This window comes from Symphalangus syndactylus, chromosome 1, assembly GCF_028878055.3.
Source record: "Symphalangus syndactylus isolate Jambi chromosome 1, NHGRI_mSymSyn1-v2.1_pri, whole genome shotgun sequence".
Lineage (NCBI taxonomy): Eukaryota > Metazoa > Chordata > Mammalia > Primates > Hylobatidae > Symphalangus > Symphalangus syndactylus.
In genome coordinates this window covers 91,291,053-91,310,000 of record NC_072423.2, presented here as the reverse complement: position 1 = coordinate 91,310,000, position 18,948 = coordinate 91,291,053, and the positions used below count along the sequence as shown (strand labels likewise).

The 18,948-nt window shown below is 50.4% G+C and overlaps 2 protein-coding genes across 13 annotated transcripts in view; both read left to right on the top strand.

Annotated features, from left to right (window-relative positions):
* The window catches only part of BSCL2 (BSCL2 lipid droplet biogenesis associated, seipin), a 22,323-nt gene extending 13,255 nt beyond the window's left edge, over nt 1-9,068 (top strand). For 7 of the 12 annotated variants that reach the window (XM_063642175.1, XM_063642170.1, XM_063642172.1 and 4 more), the window contains 8 exons: nt 4,619-4,762; nt 6,520-6,654; nt 6,844-6,941; nt 7,895-8,036; nt 8,175-8,241; nt 8,454-8,534; nt 8,628-8,708; nt 8,799-9,068. In XM_063642175.1, coding sequence (XP_063498245.1) covers nt 4,619-4,762; nt 6,520-6,654; nt 6,844-6,941; nt 7,895-8,036; nt 8,175-8,241; nt 8,454-8,534; nt 8,628-8,708; nt 8,799-8,977 — 927 coding nt within the window. In that variant the 3' untranslated portion in view covers nt 8,978-9,068. Of the gene's footprint in view, nt 1-4,618; nt 4,763-6,519; nt 6,655-6,843; nt 6,942-7,894; nt 8,037-8,174; nt 8,242-8,447; nt 8,535-8,627; nt 8,709-8,798 lie in introns of all 12 variants that reach the window. The other 5 variants (XM_055290239.2, XM_063642163.1, XM_055290327.2 and 2 more) reach the window with 1 other exon arrangement.
* Nucleotides 9,069-9,763: 695 nt separating this feature from the next.
* On the top strand, nt 9,764-13,003 carry LRRN4CL (LRRN4 C-terminal like). The gene is made up of 2 exons (XM_055291755.2): nt 9,764-9,897; nt 10,794-13,003. The coding sequence occupies exon 2, from the start codon at nt 10,799-10,801 to the stop codon at nt 11,513-11,515; it is 717 nt and encodes a 238-aa protein (XP_055147730.1). The 5' UTR covers nt 9,764-9,897; nt 10,794-10,798; the 3' UTR covers nt 11,516-13,003.
* The last annotated feature ends 5,945 nt before the right edge of the window (nt 13,004-18,948 follow it).

Here is an 18,948-nt window from a genome sequence, read left to right as displayed (position 1 = left end):
TGTAGTCCCAGCTACTTGGGAGGCTGAGGCAGGAGAATGGCATGAACCTGGGAAACGGAGCTTACAGTGAGCCAAGATCGTGCCACTGCACTCCAGCCTGGGCTACAGAGCAAGAAAAAAAATAGGGGCCAAGCGTGGTGGCTGACGCCTGTAATCCCAATACTTTGGAAGGCCGAGGCGGGCGGATCATGAGGTCAAGAGATCGATACCATCTTGGCCAACATGGTAAAACCCCGTCTCTACTAAAAATACAAAAATTAGCTGGGCATGGTGGTGCACACCTGTAATCCCAGCTACTCGGGAGGCTGTGGCAGGAGAATCACTTGAACCCAGGAGGCGGAGGTTGCAGTGAGCTGAGATCGAGCCACTGCACTCCAGCCTGGCGACAGAGCAAGACTCCATCTCAAAATGAATGAATAAATAAATAAATAAATAATAATAAATGACTTTATTGAGAAGAAATGAGAAAGCCACAGAACCTGGGATGGTGCATACAGTTTTGTGGCCCATTGCAGAGATCATAATGGGAAGGCAGGGAGCCAAGGGAGGGAGCCTGAAACGATCAGGTGTGAGGCTGTCACATGAGGGAGGGAGGAATAAAAGGAGGATGAGAGCAAATTCAGCCCATGTCCCTGATAATTAGAAGAGGTTGAACATTTTGTTTGTTGACAATGAACATTTTAAAATTAATGAATGAAATAATCTGTCCACTATGTGTAATGGCTTGCTAGAAGTAGATGTGGTCGCTACTCTCAATGAGCTCACAGCGTTGATGGAAAACTATACATTGCATATGTTTGCACACATTTAAGTAGTAAACTATAAGATGTGGATTCTGGCCAGGCACGGTGGCTCATGCCTGTAATCCCAGCACTTTGGGAGGCTGAGGCGGGTGGATCACCTGAGGTCAGGGTTCGAGACCAGCCTGACCAATATGGTGAAACCCCGTCTCTACTTAAAATACAAAAATTAGCCAGGCGTGGTGGCGTGTGCCTGTAGTCCCAGCTACTTGGGAGGCTGAGACAGGAGAATCACTTGAACCCAGGAGGCAGAGGTCACAGTGAGCCAACATCATGCCACTGTACTCCAGCCTGGGCGACAGAGTAAGACTCTTGTCTCAAAAAAAAAAAAGAAGAAAAAAAAAAAAGGATGTGGATTCTGCAATCCAGAAGAATTTGTGAAGAATTAGATCAGTGTTGTCTGGGATAGTCTAAGACCATGGGGATGGTGATGTTCAAAGCGGATCTTTTTTTTTTTCTTTTTTGATATGGAGTCTCTCTCTGTTGCCCAGGCTGGAGTGCACTGGTGTGATCTTGCCTCACTGCAACCCCTGCCTCCTGGCTTCAAGTGATTCTTTTGCCTCAGCCTTCTGAGTAGCTGAGATTACAGGCGCATGCCACCACGTCCAGCTAATTTTTGTATTTTTTTTTTTTAGTAGAGATGGGGTTTCACCACGTTGGCCAGGCTGGTCTCGAACTTCTGTCCTGGTGATCAACCCGCCTCGGCCTCCCAAAGTGCTGGGATTACAGGCATGAGCCACTGTGCCCGGCCCAAAGCGGATCTTTTAAGGAAGGGTGAATATTACATGGGAATGTTAGAGAAGGGGGAGAATCTGCCCATCAAGCAGGCAAATGTGGACAAAGGCATGGAATTTTTTTTTTTTTTTTTTTTTTGAGATGGGGTTGCCCAGGCTGGAGTGCAGTGACGCAATCTTGGCTCACTGCAAGCTCTGCCTCCCGGGTTCATGCCATTCTCCTGCCTCAGCCTCCCAAGTAGCCGGGACAACAGGCGCCCGCCACCATTCCTGGCTAATTTTTTTGTATTTTTAGTAGAGACGCGGTTTCACCGTGTTAGCCAGGATGGTCTCGACCTCCTGACCTCCCAGAGTGTTGGGATTACAGGCGTGAGCCACTGCGCCCGGCCGGCATGGATTTATTCACAAGGTTTTAGTATTAAATTCTGTGGATCCCTTTGGAGGAGATTAATTTTTTTTTTTTTCTTAGTTGGGGTCTCATTCTGTCAACCCGGTTGGAGTGTAGTGGCCCAATCATAGCTCACTGTAGCCTCAAACTCCTGGGCTCAAGGGATCCTCCTGCCTCAATCTCCTCAGCAGCTGGGACTGCAGGCATGTACCACCACACCTGGCTAAGAGAACTACCTATTTTAATGTTTCAAAGAATTTGGGCCAAGGGCAGTGGCTCACACCTATAATCCCAGCACTTTGGGAGGCCAAGGCAGGACTGCTTGAGTCCAGCAGTTCAAGACCAGCTTGGGCAACATAATGAGACCCCGTCTCTACAAAAAAATAAAAAATTAGCTGAGTGTGTTGGCACCTGCTGTAGTTCCAGCTACTCAGGAGGCTGAGGCAGGAAGATCAATTGAGCCCAGGAGGTTGAGGCTTCAGTGAGCTGTGATCACACCACTGCACTCCAGCCTTGGTGACAAGAGCGAGATCCTGTCTCAAAAAAGAAAAGAATTAATAGACTGGGGGAGTGGTTGAGGGGAAGAATTCATAGGCTGAGCAACAAAGCAAGACCCCTGTCTCTCCAAAAAAAAAAAAAAAAAAAAATTTTAGCTGGGTGTGATTGCGTGTGCCTATAGTCCCTATGGTTCCAGGTACTTAGGAGGCAGAGGCAGGAGGATAGATTGAGCCCAGAAGTTCCAGGCACAGTGAGCCATGATCATGCCACTGCCTTCCAGCCTGTGACACAGCAAGACCTTGTCTTCACAAAAAAAAAAAAAAAAAAAGTTTATGAAGCAACTGGCTTAATCATCTGGTCTGTACAGGGGGTAGGAATCTCATGGAATCCATTTTCTTCAACAGATAGTTTTTTTTGTTGTTGTTTTTTTTAGACGGAATCTTGCACTGTCACCCAGGCTGGAGTGCAGTGGTGGGATCTCTGTTCACTGCAACCTCCGCCTCCCAGGTTCAAGCAGTTCTCTGCCTCAGCCTCCCAAGTAGCTGGGATTACAGGTGCCTGCTACCACGCCCGGCAAATTTTTGTATTTTTAGTAGAGACAGAGTTTCACCATCTTGGCCAGGTTGGTCTTGAACTCCTGACCTTGTGATACACTCGTCTCAGCCTCCCAAAGTGCTGAGATTACAGGCATGAGCCAACTGCGCCCGGCCAACACATAGTTCTGACTGGCAATAAGAAGGTACAAAGAAAGGCCCTTATCAGTGGTTTCAACCATTGCCTTAGTGATAAACACTGAAAGCACCCCCAAGGCTGAACCCACGTTTTGGAGGTAGTTCACTATGGGCTAGGGCAGTATTTTCCAACTTGTTTTTTTTTTTTTTTTTTTTTTTTTTGAGACAGAGTTTTGCTCTTGTCGCCCAGGCTGCAGTGCAATGGCACGATCTCGGCTCACTGCAATCTCTGCCTCCAGGGTTCAAGCGACTTTCTTGCCTCAGCCTCTTGAGTGGCTGAGATTACAGGTGCCTGCCACCATGCCCAGCTAATTTTTGTATTTTTAGTAGAGGCAGGTTTCACCATGTTGGCCAGGCTGGTCTCGAACTCCTGACCTCAGGTGATCCACCTGCCTTGGCCTCCCAAAGTGCTGGGATTACAGGCATGAGCCACCGCACCTGGCTAACCTTTTTTTTTTTTTTTTAATCCATTACCTCTGATTAAAAACAGAAGCTTTACCCTCACTCCTATAATTTTTATATACTACTGTGTGAGGGCCTTGTTGCCAGATATGAATCAATAAAGGGGTTAGGGCGGGGCACGGTGGCTCACGCTTGTAATCCCAGCACTTTGGGAGGCCGAGGCGGGCGGATCACAAGGTCAGGAGATCAAGACCACAGTGAAACCCCGTCTCTACTAAAAAATACAAAAAAATTAGACGGGCGTGGTGGCGGGCGCCTGTAGTCCCAGCTACTCAGGGAGGCTGAGGCAGGAGAATGGTGTGAACCCGGGAGGCGGAGCTTGCAGTGAGCCGAGATTGCGCCACTGCACTCCAGCCTGGGCGACAGAGCAAGACTCCGTCTCAAAAAAAAAAAAAAAAAAAAAAAAATGGATTAGAAGAATATAGAAATAGGAAAAACTAGGGCATGTTTGGTGGCAAATCTTTAACCTCTTGAGGGTGATCCCTGTGAAGAAGCCTTCCTACTCTGAGTCTTGGGGTGCTACCAACAGAACCAAGATAAGGGACCTAGAATGGCAGAAAGATGATCTGGAGCGAGGATGACTGTGCCAGAGCTGGCTGGGGAGACTGAGCACTGTCAGTGCTTGATTAATTAATAATGTAAGAGAGGGCAGGTTGGGCCCTGGGGACAACCTCACCGGTCCATAGGCCAGAGTCACAGATGGCCCAGTTGGCAACATGACGGTTCACTTTTGGAAAAGAAACGTAACACAGCCTTTCTGGGAATAGGGTAGCCAGTCTGATTCAGGAGAGCCAACAGGATACCCAAGACCTGGACGTGAGAGGCTCCAGCCACCAGAAGGGGGCAGCACCTTCTTGGGATGACAGATTGAAAGGCCTGTTAGGCTACCCAAGAGGGTTGTGGCCGAGTATTTGGGGGTGTTGGGGGCCTAAGAGGGAGGTGGAATAGGGACGGTACATTTTCCACAAAAATTTTTTTAAAAGAAATGGGGGCTACCTTCTGCAGGTGCTGATGTATGGACAGCCGTATCGTGTTACCTTAGAGCTTGAGCTGCCAGAGTCCCCTGTGAATCAAGATTTGGGTATGTTCTTGGTCACCATTTCCTGCTACACCAGAGGTGGCCGAATCATCTCCACTTCTTCGCGTTCGGTAAGTGTTCGTGGCCTGTCTGAGAAGGCGTGGAGGAAGATGGCAGGATCAGAATGGGTAGGGGGCCGGGTGTGGTGGCTCAGGCCTATAACCCCAGCAGTTTGGGAAGCCGAGGCAGGCAGATCGCTTGAGCCCCGGAGTTCAAGACCAGCCTGGGCAACATGGCGAAACCCATCTCTACCAAAAAAAGTTTAAAAAATTAGCTGGGCATGGTGGCACACGGCTGTAGTCCCAGCTACTCTAGAGGCTGAGGTGGGAGGATCGCTTGAACCTGGGAGGTTGAGTCTGCAGTGAGCCAAGATTGCACCACTGTTCTCCCTCCTGGGCAACAGAGCAAGACCGTCTCAAAAAAAGAAAAAAAAAAAAAAAAAATGTCTGGGTAGGGATTCTGCAGGAGAAAAAACCCTTGGCTTTGAGGTCACAGACATATTAGGATAAAGAAAGGAATCAAGGCCGGGCGCAGTGGCTCACGTCTGTAATCCCAACACTTTGGGAAGCCGAGGCGGGTAGATCACCTGAGGTCCAGAGTTTGAGACCAGCCTGACCAACATGGAGAAATCCCGTCTCTACTGAAAATACAAAATTAGCTGGCGTGGTGGTGCATGCCTGTAATCCCAGCTACTCAGGAAGCTGAGGCAGGAGAATTGCTTAAACCCGGGAGGCAGAGGTTGTAGTGAGCCGAGATCATGCCACTGCATTCCAGCCTGGGCAACAAGAGCAAAACTTTGTCTTAAAAAAAAAAAAGGAATCAGCTTATGAAAGCAGAAACCTTTGCCAAACACCCCAGGTATCTCATGAGCACGCCCAGCTTTGGGATTAAGTGTGAAGAGTGGAGCTGCTCTCAGAAAACAGGCTTTAGAGCTAGACAGACATGGGCTTGTGTCCTCATTCAGAAACAAGCTAGCTGTGGGTCACCTGACTTCTTGGGTATAAAGTATTATAAAATGGGTATAATAGTAACTACCTCATAGCAAGACTAGTTTGGATTCAATGGGGAAATGTAAAATTCCTATTAGGACATAGTGGCTGTTTAATGTTTTTTTTGTTTTTGAGACAGAGATCTCGCTCTGTCGCCCAGGCTGGAGTGCAGTGGTGTGATCTCGGCTCACTGCGACCTCCACCTCCTGGGTTCAAGCGATTCTCCTGCCTCAGCTTCTCAAGTAGCTGGGACTACAGGTGCTCACCACCACACCTGGCTAATTTTTGTATTTTTAGTAGAGGTGGGGTTTCACCATGTTGACCAGGCTGGCCTCGAACTCCTGATCTCAAATGATTCAACCACCTCAGCCTCCCAAAGTGCTGCAATTACAGGTGTGAGCCGCCACACCTGGCCTAATAAATGTTAAGACTCCATTCTTCCATTAATTAACAACACAACCTCATCATGAAGCAAATTCCTGATGTCTACATGGTGGGGGGAAAGCTTCACATTGTGCGTGGGACTTAGATCCCATACTGGATTACAGAACTACTTGGTGGGAAAGGCAGATCAGAGACAGTGTTGGGCTTAATCTAGGAAGGTTTCTTGGAAGGAGGGGCCTTTGCTCTATAATAGAGTGTGGTTGAGTAGGGAGAGAGGTACTCAAGCAGTTGGAATGGTTGGATGAAGACTGAGGGGTAGGAAGTGAAGGTGAGGGAGCCAGGGACCTGAGGAAGAAGCTGCCTTCATAGACTACTCAGAGGTGGTTGAGGGGTAGGTAGTGTCATGGGGATCTGGCATGCACGTGTCCCCAGCCTCTGCTTCCTACCCCCGGCAGGTGATGCTGCATTACCGCTCAGACCTGCTCCAGATGCTGGACACGCTGGTCTTCTCTAGCCTCCTGCTGTTTGGCTTTGCAGAGCAGAAGCAGCTGCTGGAGGTGGAACTCTACGCAGACTATAGAGAGAACTCGGTGAGTGAGGTGAACGAGCTCTGTGACTAGGAGATAGCCCCTCCCATTAGCCCAGGCTTCTACCTGAGGAGCCTCCAGGCTCAGGAGACATCACAACTGAGAGGCTGGAAGTGGGGCTCAGATGGGGCGGGTAAGAGTGCTAGCAGCAGGGCCCTGGCCTGACGCCGCCCTCACCCCACCCCCTCACAGTATGTGCCGACCACTGGAGCGATCATTGAGATCCACAGCAAGCGCATCCAGCTGTATGGAGCCTACCTCCGCATCCACGCGCACTTCACTGGGCTCAGGTGAGGGGCCAACTGGAGTGAACCTTGGGCAACTCTCACGGGAGCTAACCTTCCACCAAGAGGGTCCCAAGCAGAGGTAATGGGTTTACAGAGCAGAGCTGAGTTGGGTTTCACATAGGCCAGCGGGTCTCAAAGCTGCCACATATTGACCTATCAGCTCCCTGGGGAACTTTTGTCTAGGCATCAGAATTTTTAATTTTTGTTTTTTGCCCCCACAACCCTCCATCATCCCTGTTCATCTTCCCTCCGCCCTGCCATCCACCCAGAAATCCAGGACTGAGGGCTCCACCCAAGTGAGCAGATTTTTTTTTTTTTTTTTTTTTGAGAGAGAGTCTTGCTCTGTTGCCCAGGCTGGAGTGCAGTGGCGCCACCTCGGCTCACTGCAAGCTCTGCCTCCCAGGTTCACGCCATTCTCCTGCCTCAGCCTCCTGAGTAGCTGGGATTACAGGCGCCCGCCACCACACCTGGCTAATTTTTTTTGTATTTTTAGTAGAGATGGGGTTTCACCGTGTTAGCCAGGATGGTCTCAATCTCCTGACCTTGTGATCCGCCCGCCTTGGCCTCCCAAAGTGCTAGGATTACAGGCGTGAGCCACCGCGTCCGGCCTGTGAGCAGAATTTTTTAAAGCACCCCGAGGAAGGCTGATGGGCTGACAGAGTTGAGAGCTACTGTCTTGAACCATTGGCTCAGCAAGAGTTGGGGTGACTCTTGAGAGACAGACAACATTGAGGCTGTACCCTATGGCCCTCCCACAGGAGACTTCCGAAGGTCCTTGGCCTTTGTTAGAACCTGGTATAGCAGGTTCTGGGAACTGTGTGGGTGGGAGGCAGGGGCGGCAGAGCTGGCTGTAACCAAACTCACTTGAATTGCCCTAGAAATTATTTCTGGGACACGAGAAGGCTGGTGCTCTCTGGTAACTGCTACTCCCTTCTTGTCCCTACTTCCTGCCTCAGATACCTGCTGTACAACTTCCCGATGACCTGCGCCTTCATAGGTGTCGCCAGCAACTTCACCTTCCTCAGCGTCATCGTGCTGTTCAGCTACATGCAGTGGGTGTGGGGGGGCATCTGGCCCCGACACCGCTTCTCTTTGCAGGTTGAAAGGGGCAAGGACCCCCTTTTGTCCCTTTGATCTTTGTGGGTGGTCAGGGGTATGTTGGGGGTTAGGACATGAGGGCCCTGATTGTTAGTGAGGGAAGTCAGTCCTGGCTGCTCAGTAGTTTTTCCTCCACAGGTTAACATCCGAAAAAGAGACAATTCCCGGAAGGAAGTCCAACGAAGGATCTCTGCTCATCAGCCAGGTAAAGGTGTTGGCTGGGGAGCCGTTGAGGTGGGCTAAGTTGAGCTGAGCTGGGCTGGGCCAGAGGGAGTCCCTGCTTCATCCAGTATGAGGCTTAGGGTATCACTGACTGAGACAAGGGTCAAAGGAAAGGCGAGGAAGGTGAGGTTGGCACTGCCGTCCAGGCACAGCCACCCTAACCCTAACCTGTCCTCTTCCGCTTTGGAGGTGCAGCGCCTGAAGGCCAGGAGGAGTCAACTCCGCAATCAGATGTTACAGAGGATGGTGAGAGCCCTGAAGATCCCTCAGGGACAGGTATGGCGCAGCCGCCACACTCTCCTTCCTGACTCCTTGGCTTTCTCCTTCAGTGTCTGGGTCTAACCCCTGCGTTCCCCTTTTTGGCTGCAGAGGGTCAGCTGTCCGAGGAGGAGAAACCAGATCAGCAGCCCCTGAGCGGAGAAGAGGAGCTAGAGCCTGAGGCCAGTGATGGTGAGGGGCGTCCTGCAGCATGACCTGGGTGGGGCCCCCAGTTAATCTAATATCCCATTTGAGATTTTGTTTTTCCCTTTCCTGGCCCAGGTTCAGGCTCCTGGGAAGATGCAGCTCTGCTGACGGAGGCCAACCTGCCTGCTCCTGCTCCTGCTCCTGCTCCTGCTCCTGCTCCTGCTCCTGCTTCTGCCCCTGCCCTAGAGACTCTGGGCAGCTCTGAACCCGCTGGGGGTGCTCTCCGACAGCGCCCCACATGCTCTAGTTCCTGAAGAAAAGGGGCAGACTCCTCACATTCCAGCATTTTCCCCCTGACTCCTCTCCCCTTGTTTTTCCTTCAATAAACTATTTTGTGTCAGCTTCTTCCTTGACTCTGAAATGAGTTCAGGGCCATTTGAAAACCCTGTGTCCCCCAGGCATCTCTCACTTTCCGCCATTAGAGGGGAGGTCTTCTTGTCAAGGGGAAGGCCTCCAGACCTGGGCTATTTTAAGCACAGATGTTTCCATTCATAAGCCTAGGAAGTCCAAGGAGGGAGAAGCTATCCTGGCCCCTTCCCACTCCCTGCATGTGACTTTCATCTCCCCCACAGGAGGGGGATGGTGTAGGGCAGGTCTGCAGAGCTGGGAGACATCATTCTGGCCCCCTCTGCACCCCTCCCTTCCTCCCTTTCTCTGTCCATTGGGAGGCAGAAGACAGGAAATGACTGCCATGGATGTGGTATGATTTTTACCAAAACAGCATTTTGCAGCTGAGGCCCGTGCTGTTCGCAGCTGTTTTCCTCTAATATCAGCCAGGTGGCCGCCTCCTATGTTCCCCTCCCCATCCCTTCGTATGACTTCAGCCTTCGGATTCTAAGCTCCTGGCTGCTTTCCACATTCCACTCCCCTTCCAGAACCCAGGCATCCTGGGCTCCAGCTAAAACTTGCCTGTGGCTTTCCCCATCCCTGGCCCCGTGACTCAGTCCCTCTGAAGGGAGCAGCCCTCTTTTTTGGCAATCACCGGGGAGGTAGGGGGAGGAGGAGGGGAGCTAGGTGGTGACATCACAGTCGAAGGTTATAAAAGCTTCCAGCCAAACAGCATTGAACTTGAAGATACAACCTGACAGCACAGCCTGAGATCTTGGGGATCCCTCAGCCCAACACCCACAGACGTTAGCTGGTGGATTCCCGCTGCATCAAGGCCTACCCACTGGTGAGGAGCTGCTATGGGCCAGAGAGGAGGAGGGAGGCACATGCAGGGGCCAGGACTCCTTGGACAAGATTTGCACAGATAGCAGGTGGGGAGGGAGGATTCCAGCGTCCCTATTTTTTTCTCTTTTGTTTTAAAAAGCAGCTGTGCTTACAATATTTCTCCGTTCTGTTCTCTTTTCTCACTTCTGTCTCCTTTCTGGGTTTTTGCCTGTGTCACTGACGGATACATGTTTTTGTTGAGTTGAGGTCTCACTCTGTCACCCAGGCTGGAGTGTTGTGGAGCGATCATGGTTCACTGCAGCCTTGAACTCCTGGGCTCAAGTGATCCTCCTGAGTAGCTGGGACCACAGGCATGTGCAGTATATTTTTAATGTTTTTTAATTTTTTAATATTTAATTTTTAAATTTTAATCTTTGTAGAGATGGGGTCTCACTGTGTTGCCCCAGCTGGTTTGGAATCCTGGCCTCAAGCAATCCTCTTGCCTTGACCTCCCCAAAGTGTTGGGATTATAGGCATTAGCCTAAGGGTCCGGCTTTGTTACTTGTTTTGCTTAGATCTTTTCTCGGGGTGGCAGCTAGTAAATATCCTACCGTTCTTCCCTGGGCTAAGTAAATCATTTCCTCTTCTTTCCCTCAGCACTTTGTTTATTCATTAACTGTTTCTAATACTTAACACATGCTGATCATGCATCTGTCTCATGTGTCAGATCATGTTTTATTTTTTGTCTGAAACCAAGCACACAGCCTGGACTCAGAAGTTGGTTGACAAATGAGTGTGTCCAACTTCTTTCCTCTTCTGGTCCCCAGTTGCATTTTCCTGTCTCCAGAGATTTTGTCCAGGCAGAGGGCATGGCAGGCTTTTGGGCTGAACAGGCTTTATCCACCCCTTCCCTTCCAGTCTCCATGCTGGGCTCTCCCTGCCTTCTGTGGCTCCTGGCCGTGACCTTCTTGGTTCCCAGTGCTCAGCCCTTGGCCCCTCAAGACTTTGAAGAAGAGGAGGAAGATGAGACTGAGACGGCGTGGCCTCCTTTGCCGGCTGTCCCCTGCGACTACGACCACTGCCGACACCTGCAGGTGCCCTGCAAGGAGCTACAGAGGGCCGGGCCGGCGGCCTGCCTGTGCCCAGGACTCTCCAGCCCTGCCCAGCCGCCCGACCCGCCGCGCATGGGAGAAGTGCGCATTGCGGCTGAAGAGGGCCGCGCAGTGGTCCACTGGTGTGCCCCCTACTCCCCGGTCCTCCACTACTGGCTGCTGCTTTGGGACGGCAGCGAGGCTGCGCAGAAGGGGCCCCCGCTGAACGCTACGGTCCGCAGAGCCGAACTGAAGGGGCTGAAGCCAGGGGGCGTTTATGTCGTTTGCGTGGTGGCCGCTAACGAGGCCGGGGCAAGCCGCGTGCCCCAGGCTGGAGGAGAGGGCCTCGAGGGGGCCGACATCCCTGCCTTCGGGCCTTGCAGCCGCCTTGCGGTGCCGCCCAACCCCCGCACTCTGGTCCACGCGGCCGTCGGGGTGGGCACTGCCCTGGCCCTGCTGAGCTGTGCCGCCCTGGTGTGGCACTTCTGCCTGCGCGATCGCTGGGGTTGCCCGCGCCGAGCCGCCGCTCGAGCCGCAGGGGCGCTCTGAAAGGGGCTTGGGGGCATCTCGGGCACAGACAGCCGCACCTGGGGCGCTCAGCCCGGCCCCCGGGAAAGAGGAGAACCCGCTGCCTCCAGGGAGGGCTGGACGGCGAGCTGGCAGCCAGCCCCAGGCTCCAGGGCCACGGCGGAGTCATGGCTCTCCGGGCTGAGCGCTTGTTTAGGTCCTGGACTTGGCGCTTTGTTTCCTGGCTGAGGTCTGGGAAGGAATAGAAAGGGGCCCCCAATTTTTTCTTAAGCAGCCAGATAATAAATAATGTAACCTTTGCGGTTTAAGAGGATAAAATGGAGGATATTATTATGTGGGTACTTATATGTCCTTTGTAACCATTTAAAAATGTAAAAACTACCCGACATAATAATGCGAACCTGTAGTAGCAACTACTCCAGAGGCTGAAATGGGAGGATCTCTTGAGCCCAGGAGTTTGAGTCCAGTCCAGCCAGGGCAACATAGCCAGACACACTTGTTTATCATTTTGTTTTGTTTTGGTTTTTTGTTTTTTGAGAAGGAGTTTCCCTCTGTCACACAGGCTGGAGTGCAATGGCGCCATCTCAGCTCACTGCAACGTCCACCCCACGGGTTCAAGCGATTCTCCTGCCTCAGCATCCTAAGTAGTTGGGATTACAGGTGCCCACCACGATGCCCGGCTAATTTTTGTGTTTTTTTAGTAGAGACAGGGTTTCACCATGTTGTCAGGCTGGTCTCAAACTCTTGACTTCAGGTACTCCACCTGCCTTGGTCTCTCAAAGTGCTGGGATTACAGGCATAAGCCACCGTACCCAGGCAGACCCCCTTCTTTAAAGATGTAAAAACTGGGCGGGCGCGGTGGCTCACGCCTGTAATCCCAGCACTTTGGGAGGCCGAGGCCAGCAGATCACGAAGTCAGGAGGTCGAGACCATCCTGGCTAACACGGTGAAACCCCATCTCTACTAAAAATACAAAAATTAGCCGGGCATGATGGTGGGTTCCTGTAGTCCCAGCTACTAGGGAAGCTGAGGCAGGACAATGGCGTGAACCCAGGAGGCGGAGCTTGCGGTGAGCGGAGATCGTGCCACTGCACTCCAGACTGGGCGACAGAGCAAGACTCCCTCTCAAAAGAAAAAGAAAAAATATGTAAAAACCATTCTTAGTTTGTGGGCCTTACAAATCAGGCCACTGGCCCGTTGCTTGTAGTTAGTTGATCCATGTCATGCACCCTCAAAACGGCTCTGTCACTGTGAACGGCTTCAGTGGGATTTTGAGAATAAGTTTATATTCTTGCTAGGTAAAAACAAAACAAAAATGACAGTAATACCAAGGAATTTCTCCCCCCTTTTTCCTTCCATTTGTATTTATTGCATATCCACTGTAACAACATTAAGGGACCTTTAAAAGGAAGTAATTTTTATTGTTTATGATCCCTTTCAAGTCACTGTCCACACACCCTTTTTCAGAGTAATATACATACTTTTGTTTTTTTTTTTTTTTTGAGACAGAGTCTCACTCTGTTTCCCAGGCTGGAGTGCAGTGGCACAATCTCAGCTCACTGCAACCTCTGCCTCCTGGGTTCAACCGATTCTCCTGCCTCAGCCTCCCGAGTAGCTGGGACTACAGGCACGCACCACCACACCCAGCTGATTTTTGTATTTTTTTAGTAGAGATGGGGTTTCACCATGTTGGCCAGAATGGTCTCGATCTCTTGACCTCATGATCCGCCCGCCTTGGCCTCCCAAAGTGTTGGGATTACAGGCCTGAGCCACCGCGCCCAGCCTTGAATTTTTTTTTTAATTAAGTGAATGTAGAAAAGTCTGTTTTGTGTTACTACACAGTATAATCCTCACCTGTGTGGATATTATAACTTTTTAAATAATATATATGTATATATTTTATAGAGACAGGGGGGTCTCACTATTTTTCCCAGGCTAGACTTGAACTCCTGGGCTCAAATGATTCACCCCCCTTGGCCTCCCAAAGTGCTGGGATTACAAGCCATTATAACTTTTTTTAATCATAAAAGTAACACATGGGCCAGGTGCGGTGGCTCACACCTGTAATCCCAGCACTTTGGGAGGCCGAGGTGGGCAGATCACGAGGTCAGGAGTTCGAAACCATCCTGGCTAACATGGTGAAACCCTGTCTCTACTAAAAATACAAAAAATCAGCTGGGCTTGGTGGCATGTGCCTATAATCTCAGCTACTCAGGAGGCTGAGGCAGAAGAATCTTTTGAACCTGGGAGGCGGATGCTGCAGTGAGCCGAGATCATGCCACTGTACGCCAGCCTGGGCGGCGTAGCGAGACTCCATCTCAAAAAAAAAAAAAAGTAACACATAAGGCGGGCGCAGTGGCACACACCTGTAATCCCAGCACTTTGGCAGGCCGAGGAGGAGGCTGAGGAGGGCGGATCACCTGATGTCAGTTCAAGACCAGCCTGGCAAACAAGGTGAAACCCTGCCTCTACTAAAAATACAAAAATTAGCTGGGCATGGTGGCAGGCACCTGTAATCCCAGCTACTCGGGAAGCTCAGGCAGGAGAATCACTTGAACCAGGGAGGTGGAGGTTACAGTGAGCCAAGATCATGCCACAGCACTCCAGCCTGGAAGACAGAGCAAGACTCCGTCTCAAAAACAGTAAATAAATAAATAAAAATTAAAAAAGATAAAAGTAACACATACAAATTTCAATTAATACTGAATAACATGGCCCAGTGCAGTGGCTTATTCTGCCTGTACCCAACATTTTGGGAGGCTAAGACAAGAGGATCACTTGAGACCAGGGGTTCAAAACCAGTTTGGGCAAAATATCAAAACCTTAACTGTACAAAAAATTTAAAAATCAGGACGGGCGCAGTGGCTCATGCCTGTAATCCCAGCACTTTGGGAGGCGGAGGCGAGCGGATCACCTGAGGTTGGGAGCTCAAGACAAGCCTGACCAACATGGAGAAACTCTGTCTCTACTAAAAATACAAAATTAGCTGGGCACGGTGGTGCATGCCTGTAATCCCAGCTACTTGAGAGGCTGAGCCAGGAGAATCGCTTGAACCCAGAAGGCAGGGCTGGGCGCAGTGGCTCATGTCTGTAATCCCAGCACTTTGGGAGGCCGAGGTGGGTGGATCACGAGGTCAGGAGATCGAGACCACGGTGAAAGCCCGTCTCTACTAAAAATACAAAAAAAATTAGCCGGGCACGGTGGCGGGCGCCTGTAGTCCCAGCTACTCGGGAGGCTGAGGCAGAAAAATGGCATGAACCTGGGAGGTGGAGCTTGCAGTGAGCCGAGATCGCGCCAGTGCACTCCAGCCTGAGCGACAGAGTGATACTCCGTCTCAAAAAAAAAAAAGAAAAGAAAAAGAAAAAGAACCTAGAAGGCAGAAGTTTCAGTGAGCCCAGATCACGCCATTGCACATTGCACTCCAGCCTGGGCAACAAGTGTGAAACTGCGTCTCAAAAAAAAAAAAAAAAAAAAAGGCCAGGCATTGTGGCTCATGCCTGTAACCCAGCACTTTGGGAGGCTAAAGCGGCTGGATCACCTGAGGTTAGGAGTTTGAGACCAGCCTGACCAACAAGATGAAACCCCTTCTCTACTAAAATACAAAAATTAGCTGGGTATGGTGGCAGGTGCCTGTAGTCCCAGCTACTTGGGAGGCTGAGAGAGGAGAATTGCTTGAACCCAGGAGGCGGACGTTGCAGTGAGCTGACACCACGCCACTGCACTCCAGCCTGGGCTACGGAGTGAGATTCCATCTCAAAAAAAAATGTATTCTATTATAGAACCTCTAGAATAAATTTAGAATACTATGTTATCCTGGCTGGGCTTAGTGGCTCAACCTGTAATCCCAGGACTTTGGGAGGCCAACGTGGGCAGATCACTTGAGGTCAGGTGTTCAAGACCAGCCTGGCCAACATGGTGAAACCTCATTTCTACTAAAAATACAAAAAATAGGCCGGGCACGGTGGCTCAAGCCTGTAATCCCAGCACTTTGGGAGGCCGAGGCGGGTGGATCACAAGGTCAGGAGATCGAGACCATCCTGGCTAACACGGTGAAACCCCGTCTCTACTAAAAAAAATACAAAAAATTAGCCGGGTGCGGTGGCGGGTGCCTGTAGTCCCAGCTACTCGGGAGGCTGAGGCAGGAGAATGGCGTGAACCTGGGAGGCAGAGCTTGCAGTGAGCCGAGATCGCGCCACTGCACTCCAGCCTGGGGGAGAGAGCAAGACTCCGTCTCAAAAAAAAAAAAAAAAAAAATACAAAAAATAGCTGGGTGTGATGGTGGGCACCTGTGATCCCAGTTACTCGGGAGGCTGAGGCAGGAGAATAGCTTGAACCTGGGTGGCAGAGGTTGCAGTGAGCTGAGATCATGCCATTGCATTTCAGCTTGGGCAATGAGTGAGATTCTGTCTTTAAAAACAAAAAAAGAATACATATGTTATCCAGAATACACTTGTTATAACACTGCAGTAAATACCCTGTGCCTTTTTTCCTTTTTTTTTTTTTTCTGGAGACGGAGTCTGTCTCTGTCTCCCAGGCTGGAGTGCAGTGGCGTGATCTGGGCTCACTGCAAGCTCCGCCTCCTGGGCTCACACCATTCTCCTGCCTCAGCCTCCTGAGTATCTGGGACTATAGACGCCTGCCACCACACCCAATTTTTTTGTATTTTTAGTAGAGATGGGGTTTCACTGTGTTAGCCAGGATGGTCTAGATCTCCTGACCTCGTGATCTGCCCGCCTCAGCCTCCCAAAGTGCTGGGATTATAGGCATGAGCCACCGTGCCTGGCCTTCCTTAGCGTCCATTTATTTACAAATAACGAGAGGTCATACTATCTCATTATTATTACTATTTATTTATTTCATTTTTTGAGATGGAGACTCTGTCTCAAAAAATAAATTAAATAAAAAAATAAAGCCCATGCTTGTCACTCTACCATGGAGAGGCAACATAGCATAGTGGTTTAGAGAACACACACTGCCTTAGGTTGAATCCTAGTTTTGTTATTTACTTTGTGACTTTAGGTAAATTATCTCATCTTGGCTGGGCATTGTGGCTCACGCCTGTAATTCCAGCACTTTGGAAGGCCAAGGCAGGGGATGGCTTGAGCTCACAAGTTCGAGACCAGCCTGGGCAACATGGCGGAATCCTACCTCTACTATAATAAAAATACAAAAGTTAGCCAGGTGTGGTACATGCTACTGGGGAGGCTGAGGTGAGAGGATGGCTTGAGCCTGGGAGAAGGAGGTTGCATTGAGCCAAGATTGTGCCACCGCTCTCCAGCCTGGGCAATAAAGCCAGACCTCGTCTCAAAAAGAAAAAAAAGCGGCCGGGCACGGTGGCTCACGCTTGTAATCCCAGCACTTTGGGAGGCCGAGGCGGGCGGATCACGAGGTCAGGAGATCGAGACCACGGTGAAACCCCGTCTCTACTAAAAATAGAAAAAATTAGCCGGGCGTGGTGGCGGGCGCCTGTAGTCCCAGCTACTCGGAGAGGCTGAGGCAGGAGAATGGCGTGAACCCGGGAGGCGGGGCTTGCAGTGAGCCGAGATCGTGCCACTGCATCCAGCCTGGGCGACAGAGCGAGACTCTGTCTCAAAAAAAAAAAAAAAAAAAAAAGAAAAAAAAGCACCTTTTTTTTTTTTTTTTTTTTTTTTTTGAGACGGCCTCTCACTCTGTCGCCAGGCTGGAATGCAATGGCACAATTTCGGCTCACTGCAACCTCCGCCTCCCAGGTTCAAGTGATTCTCCTGCCTCAGCCTCTCAAGTAGCTGGGACTACAGGTGTGTGCCACCACGCCTGGCTAATTTTTTGTATTTTTAGTAGAGATGGGGTTTCACCATGTTAGCCAGGATGGTCTCGAACTCCTGACCTCGTGATCTGCCCCCCTCGGCCTCCCAAAGTGCTAGGATTACTGGCGTGAGCCACCGTGCCCGGCCAAAAAGAAATATCTTTCTGAGTCTGTTTTTTGTTTGTTTGTTTGTTTGTTTTTTTGAGACAGAGTTTCACTCTTGTTGCCCAGGCTGGAGTGTAATGGCATGATCTCGGGTCACTGTAATCTCCGCCTCCTCAGTTCAAACAATTCTCCTGCCTCAGCGTCCTGAGTAGCTGAGATTACAGGCGCCTGCAACTATGCCCAGCTAATTTTTACGTTTTTTTAAGCAGAGATGAGGTTTCACCATGTTGGCCAGGCTGGACTTGAACTCCTGACCTCAGGTAATCCACCCGCCTTGGCCTCCCAAAGTGCTAGGATTATAGGCATGAGCCACCATGCCTGGCCTTCAGTCTGTTTTTTTTGTGACTAAAAATAGTTTCTACATCATAGGGATTGTTGTGATTATTAAATATGGATTAATCATACAAAAGTCTCTAGTAGGCTGGGCACGGTGGCTTACGCCTGTAATCCCAGCACTTTGGGAGGCCGAGGCAGGTGGATCACCTGAGGTAAGGAGCTCGAGATTAGCCTGGCCAACATGATGAAACCCCCTCTCTACTAAAAAATACAAAAATTAGCCCGGTGTGGTGGCGGGTGCTTGTAATCCCAGCTACTCGGGAGGCTGAGGCATGAGAATTGCTTGAGCTTGGGAGGCAAAGGTTGCAGTGAGCCGAGATCCCACCACTGCATTCTAGCCTGGCGATAAAGTGAGACCCTGTCTCTCAAACACACACACACAAAAGTCTCTAGTGCATATATTATCAATATCAGTAACTGTTATTGTCATTATTACTCTACCTTCTAAAAAACATTTAAAGTGAGCTTCACTTTCAAGAATCTAACAGCCCCGGTCGTGGCAGAGCACAGAGTAATGAACAATGACTCACAGCAGCGGGGATAAATGCTTAATCGGTTAAATACTGTAGCTGGAAGGCAGAGAGCAGTGGTCAAAGCAGGCTTTTCTTTTTTTATATATATTTTTAATATTTATTTAGTTATTTTGAGACGCAGTCTTGCTCTGTCGCCCAGGCTGGGGTGCAGTGGCGTGATCTCAGCTCACTGCAAGCTCCACCTCCCGGGTTCATGCCATTCTCCTGCCTCAGCCTCCAGAGTAGCTGGGACTACAGGCACCCACCACCACACCCGGCTAATTTTTTGTATTTTTAGTAGAGACGGGGTTTCACTGTGTTAGCTGGGATGGTCTCGATCTCCTGACCTCGTGACCCGCCTGCCTCGTCCTCCCAAAGTGCTGGGATTACAGGCGTGAGCCACCGAGCCTGACCAAAGCAGGCTTTTCTTAGAAGACAAACCCTGAATCCTGAAAAACTCCTGGGAGTTAGTTTACTAAGTGAAGAGACAGGACATCCCAGGCAGAGACTGGTCGGTGCACAGGCCAAGAGGAGGGTGAAGTCTGGTTTGCAATATGCACAGCTTACCCTCAAGTGGTGGGCGATGAAACTGCACAATAACTACCAGCATTTACATACTCTGCCTTGCCAGGCACCAAGGTAGGTGCTATTGTGAT